This window comes from Camelina sativa, chromosome 3 (assembly GCF_000633955.1).
Source record: "Camelina sativa cultivar DH55 chromosome 3, Cs, whole genome shotgun sequence".
Classification (NCBI taxonomy): domain Eukaryota; kingdom Viridiplantae; phylum Streptophyta; class Magnoliopsida; order Brassicales; family Brassicaceae; genus Camelina; species Camelina sativa.
In genome coordinates, this window is record NC_025687.1 from 2749402 (window position 1) to 2759731 (window position 10330).

The following is a 10330-nucleotide window of genomic DNA, read 5'->3' on the forward strand; positions in this document are numbered from 1 at the left end:
GTAAAGGGCTTAAAGACACATTACTCTGGAGCATGATAACCGAAAGTTCCCAATACTCTTGTCGAGTGAAGACGAGCAGCATTATCAGGTGCTTGATTCGAGAGATTGAAATCGGCAATCTTTGCCTTGTAGTCTTCAAAAAGAAGGACATTGCTTGATCTTATGTCTCTATGGATTACAGGAGGCTGAGACTTCTCATGAAGGTATTCCAAACCCCTAGCTGCTTCAACCGCTATTTTCACCCTCGTTATCCAGTCAAGTGTTGGACCTGGTTGTGCCCCTTGCACTCCCTTCCTGCCTGTAATCGCACAATAACAACCAATTTCATTAACACATTCTTATTTATCACAAAAACGAATACTTTTGTCCAAACCATGAGGTTTGTTTAGCAAACGGACTGGAGCAGAGAATCTCAAAGTTCAAAAAGCTTATCTTACCATGTAAGATGTCATGCAACGATCCCATTGTAGCAAACTCATATGCAAGGACGCGCAGGTTTCCATCAACACAAAAACCAAGCAATTGAGTGAGATTCTCATGCTTCAGTCTGGAAACCATCGAAACCTAAGGAAGAGCAAAACTATCAGTATGACAAGTTGAAAGAGGAAGTAAACACAAACTTTTGGGAACAAATGCATAGATACTAGTCCTCCTCTCATCTAATTTGAAGAAGATTAATAACCTGACTCAAGAATTCGGCATCTGATTCAGCCTCAGGCGCGACATCAAGTTTCTTCAGAGCAACCGCTATACCATCATTTAGTGTTGCATAATACACCCTTCCATAAGATCCTTCACCAATGAGTGCCTTTGATCCGAAATTTTCAGTCTTTTCCTTCACCTCATCCAAAGACAAGGGAGGAACCTCAATCGGAAGAGCTTCCTTCTTCACCTCATGTTTTGCAACCGGTGCTGGTTTTGGATTCTTATGATTTGCTACATACATGAAGACACTTAACATGATAAGCATAAATCGAAAACCAACTTCATAGATACACAATATGAAGTCATTAAATGTTCAAAGTTTCGACTAAATGTCAACTCATTTCACTGAGTTGGAAAATATAATAACTGCTATACAAAGGTGGGCATGGAATAAATCCCTCAAATAAAACCGTAAACCATGCGTAATTAGAATACTTCAGCTACTAAGAAGCATCAATAGATAAACATACCATCAGACTGCTGCTGCGAACTTTTGAGCTGTTGCTCTTCATTTGAGTCGTCCATTTGACATGTACAACAGATCCACTTGCGCATCCTTGTTTACTTCTTCAATACTAGATCGTTGACAACCTTTGGGTCCTGAAATAGATTTAGTAACTGAGTATAGATGCAACGGAGATAGGACCAGATGTGTGAGCCAAAAAAGTGATCTTCTACTGGCCCAGTTTACTACTAAAGGTACAGCATTCACTCACAAACTACCTATGATATAAACAAAAATAGCTACGTATAGTTTCCATGTATCAAGAACCATCAAACAGATGAATACAAAAATCTTCATAAGAGGGGTACAATTATTCAAAATTAAAGCAGCGCAGAATACAACAAATTCAAAATCATCAAAATCAAAATTCTTAATCAAGGAGAAAACACATGATCCAACTACATTGACAACATTTGATATATAATAGCCAAGACAATGGATACTTCCTACATGCAAAATCGAAAAAAAAAAGAAATGGGGACACAAACAAGGGCCAAAAACAATAATCAAAGCTCACAAATTTTTTAATCAGACTCAGAATTTACAAATCAAAAATAAAAACCCAGATGAGCGATCTGCCCAAATGTATGTATCTCCTCGAATTGTTAAAAAAAAATTGAAATTCAAGGAAACTAAAATGCGTCAAGGGATTAAAATGAACCCCAGAAGGCATACAAAGCATGAATCTAGAGACTACACCATTTCTACCCAAAAAAAAAAAAAATCGAAATTCAGATACAAAAAAGAAAAAAGAAGAAGAAGAAAAAGAGAATAATACAAGTACCCGTCTAATCTCACCTACAAAACTCGATGTCCCTCTCAATCTCTCAAGAGCTCGTCGTCTCCTCCGCGATGATGATGATGATGATGAAAGAGAGAGAGAGAGAGGGTTGCTTGATGGAGACGAAGGGAGAAAGAAGGATGAGAGATGAAGGGAAGAGAAATGGCCAAAAAGAAAAAAAAAGCAAAGTTAACAGCTTTGGCGTTTTTCTTGTAATCTCTCTTCTTCTAATCTAATACCTTCTTTTTTGCTCTCTCTCTCTCTCTCTAATCACTCTCTTTCTTCTGCTTTGTTGTTTCCTAATCATTTTTTATTTTTTATTTATATAAGTTTTACACTTACTCAATTTTTCCAGATATGTAAACCTTATCACCTAATCGATAATTATATAGTATACAACCTGACCAACAACAACTAACAAATTATCCAAATTTTTCCTCTCATTTTCGGGTCAATGGTCATTGTTTTAAATTTGAGTATTTGACTCTCAAGTCGTTTACCAAGTTTGTGAATCCTCGTGGACCCCTATACAAGTTTTTGGAAATGTTCAATTTTCTTAAAATGTTTGACCACCTATAATTATCCTTTACCATTAATTAATAATGTTTATTTCTTCAAATACCATTTTGGGATTTTAAAAATATTTTTGTTGATTTCTTTCTCTTAATTAAAAAGTACCATTATCTAGTATATTTTATAAAATTGATATCGGCTCCGATTGGACAGAATAGCTGAAACTGTAAACTTTTAAGGAATAATGCAAAGCTGTAAAAAAGAGTTGTACGTGAAAGCTGTACAAAAAAGCTGAGAGTAAAGCTTTTAATAAAGTATTTGGTAAAATTTTTTGTGATGGATAAAAATTCAAAACTGTACCACTTGTAATACTTTGTTTTTGTTTACCAATCACTACGACAGTATTAAATCCAAGCAACTGTAAAGTGTTCCAATGTCAGAAACAAAGCATTAACATATATATCCAAAATAAGCCAGACATACATATTCAGTACTGACCGGTGGAAAGATCTGACGTTTTTTATTCAGCGAATATATTATTAGTATTTATCTATATAAAGTTAAGTGTTAAGACCTCTCAAGTATGTAAAAAGGGCCTAACACAGATGAAAGACGGCAAATGATAAGTTAAATGATGCCATTCGGGTAAAAAGGATATTCGGCATCAAACTTTGCTCGGCGAGCCAGCTTTTTTAGCTTACGCTCATCGACTTCAGCATCTTCATCTTCATTTTCAGATGCATCTGATTCCATGTCCTCATGGCTTTTATGCTCGTCTCCCGTCTCAAGATCCTCAAAATCACCATAAAGTTCATCATCTTCTCCCTCAATGGCAGTACCTGAATTTTTGTCTCTCAGAGCAGCTTTTTGACCAATCACCCGTGGTAAATCGATCACGAATGCTCTCACAGACGTCTTTCTCTTTCCAATTCTTTATGTAACCATAATTCAGAAATTTAGAACAATCCTCTGAGTTGACATATCCCACATCCCATCCACCACCTAAATTCTGGATTTATATGGATAAAAAAATGATTAAGACATTCCCAAGAACAAGAAAAGATGACCAAATATTGTCTGGACTTGAGATGACAAACCTTGCTTTGTTCTCCTTTTGGCTTAAAGAATTCTTCATCATCACTAATGTCATGGTTCTCGTTTATCAAGGGAGTAGCTAATGATCCCGATGCTCCATACACAATGTCCATCAAGTTGGGGTTCTTCTTTCTGGCATTCTCCTTCACGGGTGCTTTCCACTGTGATATGTTACCAAAGTCCTTATCTGACAGACCATGTATGGTCAATGTTTAGGAACAAACGAAATCTTAAATGACAAAAGACAATGTACTTTCTCAAGAAAATCTAATGCCCAGGACATCATCAATACGCAAGTAAATTTAATCGTAGGAATAACAAACCATCTATCTGATAATCCCCTGGCGAATCAGAAGCAGAGTCATCTCCACCATCTTCAACTTCATTTTCGTCCAATTCAAAATCATCTGCTTCCTCAGAGTTATATTCATCTAAGTCCAATTCAGCATCGTCTGCTTCCTCAAAATCATCTTCATCTGAGTCCTGCGTCACATACAGCCAGACATGGGGACAACCATTTAATTTTGAAAATATAATCAGTCGACATCAAGTAGATACTGTTTCCCAAAATCTTTTTCACTACAGGGGTCCCACTAGAATTGCGATTGACCTAACCTACTTCAATGTTTCACCATTTCTTTCCAAATTGTTACATAAACTAATGAAAATGAGCAAATTCATACACTAACTCTTATTTTCATAGTCACCAGTATCACCCAACTGAAGATATGACTGCAATAGTAAATAGAAGTATTACAAAGCTTTAATGCAGTTGTAGAGTGTTTAAAGGAGGCCATTCAACTCTACTGAGAGTCATTAGAAGTATACATTTACACATCATGCTCAAAGCAGATGCTGCATACATAAAACATATGCATGTCTCTAATTCAAAGGAAAAAGACATATTTTAAAGTAAATTTTGAAGCTATGTCATCTAAAATCAATGGACTTACAAAGAAGTTTGGTCCAACAATTCATTGTGCTTCATGCATTATCCTTCTAACCTTCGAAATTTCAGGGTTTGACTAAGAGGCTCGATATTAGGGTGCACCAACTAGCTGAGCAAATCACATTATGCCTAAGTCCCATCAGATGTTTTCTTTTCTTCTATCCACTGAATTTCCTGCAAATTTGAGGCAATTTAGCATTGAAATACCAGAAACAAACACCAAGAACTACATAAAAAAGTATAAACTACCTTTTGTTCCACTATATAATTAGCTCTAATAAAATCTACATAGATTCAACTGAACATTGCAAAGAAAAACAGCTTGACTAAACTTAACGATTGCTGCACTTTTCAAACTCAGAAGAAAGAGTTAAAGAGGACAAACCATATGAGATATAAAATCTAGAAGCAAAAGTGCTTCATCGATCTTGCTGTTTCGGAAAAGTCCCTTGATAAGACTACAAAATGTTTGCATCTCCGGAATGACACCTTTCTTCGTCATTTCTGAGGACAACTGAAAAGCCTCGTCCACTTTATTAGCAAGGCAAAGGCTTTCAATCAACGAATTATATGTGCTACTGTAGTCAACCAAGGTGGCTGAAAATGTTGCAACCTCTTCAAGAAGCCTAAGAGCCATTTCCAGCCTTTGAGCTTTAATAAGATTATCAACTAAAAGCCTATATACAGAAAGAAAAGGGGCAGTATCATCCTGGCCTATCTCATCAAGAAGCCCTATAGACTCTATGAATTCTTTATTGTATCCTTCAATGACTTTACGATATCCGGCTGCGTGTGTAGGCCAATGTGTCTGTTTCATTTCTTCTAGAAGATGGTGGGCCACATCCAGCACACCAGTTTTGCAACAATGATCTATCAAGACCCTATAAGTAACATAATTTGGAGCGACACCTTTGGAACCCATTCGCTCTAAGAGCTCAAGGCATGTGTCTATTTTCCCAATCATTCCAAATCCATCAATCATCGCTGTATATGTCACAACATTAGGCTGACACCCTTTTTCTTCCATCATTTGCATAAGCTTATAGGCTTCATCAGTTTTACCAATCTTGCATAAGCCATCAATCATCTCAGTGTATATAACCACATTCGGCGCACAGGAATTCTCAAGCATCTTAGACAATACTTTTGAGGCTAAATCTTGGCGCTTCACTTTGAAATAACGATCAATCAGAGAACTGTAAGTATATAAGGTCGCGGGGAATCCATGCTCAGACATCTCAGTTTTCACTTCTTGTGCTTCGTCTAGTTTCCCAACCTTACAGAGTCCATCAATGAGAGCATCATATACAATCTCATTCGGTTCACAACCTTCCATAGACATAGCATCCAACAATTTACGAGCTTCTTCAACCCTATGCGACTTGCAGAAACCATCCAGTAAAGCTCCATATGTAACTACATTCGGCCGCTCGCTGTCACCATCATACTGCTTGAAGTACATATCTACATCTGGAACATCTTTGCTGCCACACATTCTTTCGAAAATCTGGCAAGCTTTCTCCACTTGTCCAGCTTTGCAGTGGCCATCAATTAAGGCAGAATATGTAACAATATTAGGGAGACACCCTTCAGACAGCATCGTTTCAAACAGCTCATTAGCATAGCTGACCTTCTTAGCCTTAAGATAAGCATGGATAAGAGCGGTATATGTGACGACGTTAGGCGTGCAGCCAACTTCTCTCATTTCATTGAACCACTTACGAGCCTGTTCAATCAGACCAGCTTTACAAAAGCTATCTACCATAATAGTATACGTATAGACGTCAGCAGCAAGGCCACCCCTTTTCATTTCTTCAAACAACAGAAACGCCAACTCCATTTTCGAAGCATTACATAAATAACCAAGGACTTTGGAATAGGTACTGGTATCTGGTATAAATCCCTGACCAACCATTTCACGGATAACATTAAAAGCCTTTTCATATTTCCCAGCACTACAAAGACACCGTGTGAAGCTACTGACATTAATCTTATTCAGAACAACCCCTGTAGCAAGCATTTCACTGTAAGCTTTCTCAGCTAATTCCAACAGATCACAACTAAGCGAGTCTCTGTCACAACAAATACTCCCAATCAATATATTGTAGACAACATATCCTGGCATGTGACCACATTTAACCATTTTCTTTAGCAATTTGTATGCATATGAATGATCTCCTGATGTGCAGTAAGCATGTACAAGAGAATTAAAAATCTTGGGACTTGGATAACAACCTTCCACCATCATCATATTAAGCACCCTTTTACACCTGCCCAGCTGTTTTTTGTTCAAGCATCCACACAGCAAAGTTGAATATGTTACAACATTTGGAAGACAGGAAGTAGCTCGCATCCTATTCAAGAAATCCATAGCCTCTTCAAAAAGCGAAGCTTCACACAGACCAGATATCAGTTTTGTATAAAAGACAGTATCAGGGACAAAATTTTCAGTTTCCATCAATGATAGAGCTTCCCTCCACTTTCCTACTTTACAGAGAGAATAAGCAAAGCATCTAAGTGTAAACCCATCCATCCGAAGATTTGCAAGAGACATTTCCCGATGAACCAAAGAAGCAGAGTCCAAACGATCGGCCTTGAGAAATGCCTGAATCAAACAATTATACGTAGATCTCGAAGGTCTAAACTTAAAATCCTTGAGTCTCCCTAACTCCTCAAGTGCAATGCTAAAGGAACCATTCCTGCAGTGTTTCCTTACCAAGACATTAAGAAATTCCCCAAACACTTCCTTATCATCATCTCTAATCTGTTGCAAGAGCTCTTCCGGAATATTTTCGTCATCATCACGTACAATCAGGTCAACCAAAACGTTATACACAGGTGGAGTATGCTTATAACCAATCTGCCTACCTGCCCAAACGAAGAAGCTGATAACAGCAGAAGGTCTTTGTATCAAACGCAACACCTCAATGACCAAGCTCTCACTCAGTTTCTCTCTAAATGGCCTAAGAAACTTCTGGGATTTGCTCCCAAACACATCGGCGCCACCAGAAACAACCTCTGCGATGGCTCTAGCATCAGTAGAGGATTGAGTAATGGGCACTGCTACTACATCAACAGCATTTCCAGAGTCCACAAGAAGAGAATCATGCAAAAAGGAAAAATCTTTAGTCAAATCCCGCGACTCAGTTGGGGAGAAAGGATCGTCGAATCCATACATTTCGTCAGGCGGAGGAGGAGTGGAGATAAACCTAGCCGTGAGATAACGGCTACAGGTGAAAACTCTGTGGAGAAGAGAGGAATTGGTGGAGAATCGAATTAAAGGATGATGTGAAGGAGAAAGAAGACATCTTACGACTGTTTTGTTCATCGCTATCGTTTAAAACCGATAGATATAAATTTTAGGGTTTAAAAAGAGGGTTTAGGGTTTATATCTGAAGAAGAAGAAGAAGAAGAAGAAGAAGAAGAGAAATCAATTTCAGGGGAAGATGACGATGTTCCCCACTTCTTCAGTTCTTCCCACCCATTTCCCTTTCTCGCCTTCTACTAATTATGTTTTAAGTTACACAATTAAAACATTTATTAGCAAAATCCTAACAGTTTCTCTCTAATCACAGTACATGAATAATTTTATTTTGCTGCACTTACATAACGGATATCAATGCAAATCCGAAACATTCTATTCACAACATAGAAATCTACAGTTTGATGTGACATGAAAGTTTGAAAATAAAAAATCTAAATTTTTATGTGTTACATGATAAACTTCTGGTTTAATCTACAGAGTATTCAAGCGTCAAAAGAATTTCCAAAATTTTGGGGATTTTTCGAGAAAATTGTGATAAATAATAATTCAGAAGTTGAGAAAAAAAAATCAACACAGCAGGCAGGCAGTGAAAAAACATGAAAACAAAACTTTAATCATCATTACACACAGACTTGGTTGGAATCTCAGGTCTGGAGCAACAAAAGAAATTAATCATTGCTTCTTCTACTCTTCTTCTTCTGTTTATCTTCCTCACGATATCTCTCACGTCTCTCCTCTCTCCTCCGTTTCTTATTTATTTCCTCACTCTTAGCTTTCTCTGCTTCATACACTTCCCTCTTCTTCTGCATCGTTGCTTTTTTCTTCTTCATCTGCACAATTATTGTTTTACATCAAGTCAGCCAAAGATCAATTAATCATTTTTTTTTTAAATGCATGATATAGCTAGTTAGTTTCTTCTAAACATTACCTTGTGCTGTTCAAGTAGCTTAAATTGCTGGATGGCTTTATGAGCTTTTCTTTCTTCTGGTTCCATTACAACAGCTCTTCTCGCATCTAGCGACTGTCTTTTCCGCCTCGGTATATCTTTCGGTTTCGATTTAAACGGTAGATCTCTTTGTAGACTCTTTGAAATCTTTAACGGATTGAATTTCTTTGGCTTTCTTTCGATTTTCTGCAAAACGAGAAATTCGTCAGATCGGCGCTCCTCCCACCTACACAATAATACTGTTAATTTTAATGGGGGCATTTTTTTTTACCTTGTAGAGTGAATCCTTATTCACCGGAATAGGAATATTCAGCTCTCTACGGAGTTCTCCAAAAGTTTTCATTCCTTTCCAGGTCTTATCGCGGGATTGCAATGCTGTCGTTAGAGGATTGTAAAATTGTGGAACTTCCACTGTTGTCCAAGCCCTTAAGAAGACCATGTCGCTCATACGGATTTGATCTTCAAAGGTACACCTGGCAATCCCTTCTTCAGCATTGTTATCGAGCATATTTTTTCCAGCCTGAGAAAAAAAGGAGGTTGTTAGAAAACCAACCAGAGAGCCAACAAATGTGGAGAAACTAGGAATCATAAGGAGATCAAAAACCTACCTTTTTAATTTGTCCTCTAATGCCACTAACTGTCCGGACAGATGAACCTTCAAATCGAGCTATTTCTAGGTCAGAAGTGAACATGTCTTTGATAAATGCAGTCTTTTTCTTGATCTTGCAGGGAGTCCCAACAAGCTTGATTTTCTTTACAATACGGGCCTTGTGATTATACTCAATAACTATAGAAGTCGCTGTTATCCTAAATCCTGCCTGAAGCACACACCAGAAGAGCTACTTTAGCAGGAGAAGAGTACAACAGAACTAACCAGAGCCAACAACCAATAAATTCCCAGTTCATCATATGTAGGCCATTTGGGGTTTCTTACTATATAACATATAAATTTGACCACTAATGGATGAACAGTTACATGATATCTCAACACTAAACAATGGAGCAGAATGGAGTGATATGGAAGCATAGTATATACGAGGGAACTCTCATTTTTAAGTTGTGACAGCGGTTATAGGAGGAAGAAAGCATCTTATACTTTTTTCTCACATGCAAGTTTCAAAACACACTTAATATGCATACGTGTTCACCATTGGTCAGTCACACTACCCCTTTTGAGAAGATGCACTAAGATTTACCAAAGCTAGATACTCGATCACAAAAGTTGAAACAAACTCAAGGGTAAACTGGGATCAAACTCAAACAGCATAGTGCGTTCAAATACCTGATTATTTGACAGATTCTGGAAAGCGACAATACCGGTGTCGGGTGGAGCAAGAGGACCCCAGAACGTAGCAAGGCAGTGCATGTGTTCTGGAGTATACTTGAGCATTCGATGTCTGCCATTGGGATCTTCAATGGCATATATGGGAAGAGTCTGATAGCGTCTCCATCCGATCGACACAATGATAGGATCTCTAGTCTTTAGTACTTTCTTATGCCACCTATGTCTCTTCAACCGGGTCTAAGTACAAGGATACACATAATACAATAAGCATCGTTCCAATAAAAAA

At 37.8% G+C, this 10330-nt stretch overlaps 3 protein-coding genes across 5 annotated transcripts in view; all 3 read right to left on the bottom strand.

The window, feature by feature from the left end:
• Nucleotides 1–1260, bottom strand: part of LOC104764614 (PTI1-like tyrosine-protein kinase 1) — a gene marked incomplete at its 5' end in the record, with an annotated part of 2404 nt that extends 1144 nt beyond the window's left edge. Inside the window, 4 exon segments of the mRNA XM_019243320.1 lie at nt 25–298; nt 438–564; nt 683–936; nt 1176–1260. Coding sequence (XP_019098865.1) covers nt 25–298; nt 438–564; nt 683–936; nt 1176–1260 — 740 coding nt within the window.
• On the bottom strand, nt 2939–8040 carry LOC104764658 (pentatricopeptide repeat-containing protein At1g06710, mitochondrial). 3 transcript variants are annotated; one of them, XM_010488241.1, is made up of 5 exons: nt 4934–8040; nt 4604–4722; nt 3923–4082; nt 3602–3786; nt 2939–3513 (listed from the first exon to the last, which is right to left on the bottom strand). In XM_010488241.1, exons 1-2 carry the CDS (start codon nt 7874–7876, stop codon nt 4678–4680), a joined length of 2988 nt encoding a protein of 995 aa, XP_010486543.1. In that variant the 5' UTR covers nt 7877–8040; the 3' UTR covers nt 2939–3513; nt 3602–3786; nt 3923–4082; nt 4604–4677. The 3 variants fall into 3 exon arrangements, with proteins under 3 accessions (XP_010486543.1, XP_010486551.1, XP_010486537.1); XM_010488249.1 differs by having other exon boundaries at nt 3602–3760; nt 4553–4722; XM_010488235.1 differs by having other exon boundaries at nt 4553–4722.
• LOC104764639 (ribosome biogenesis protein bms1-like) overlaps nt 8298–10330 on the bottom strand; it is a gene marked incomplete in the record, with an annotated part of 9264 nt that continues 7231 nt past the window's right edge. The window contains 5 exon segments of the mRNA XM_019243321.1: nt 8298–8643; nt 8742–8945; nt 9031–9279; nt 9368–9577; nt 10042–10269. Coding sequence (XP_019098866.1) covers nt 8482–8643; nt 8742–8945; nt 9031–9279; nt 9368–9577; nt 10042–10269 — 1053 coding nt within the window.

Excerpts from the sequence above, each read along its gene's own strand:
- LOC104764658 (XM_010488241.1), bottom strand. The coding sequence starts at position 7,876 with ATGAACAAAACAGTCGTAAGATGTCTTCTTTCTCCTTCACATCATCCT. Across the intron at positions 4,723-4,933 it reads TAGATTTTATATCTCATATG|GAAATTCAGTGGATAGAAGA; the intron begins GTTTGTCCTCTT and ends TCAAATTTGCAG.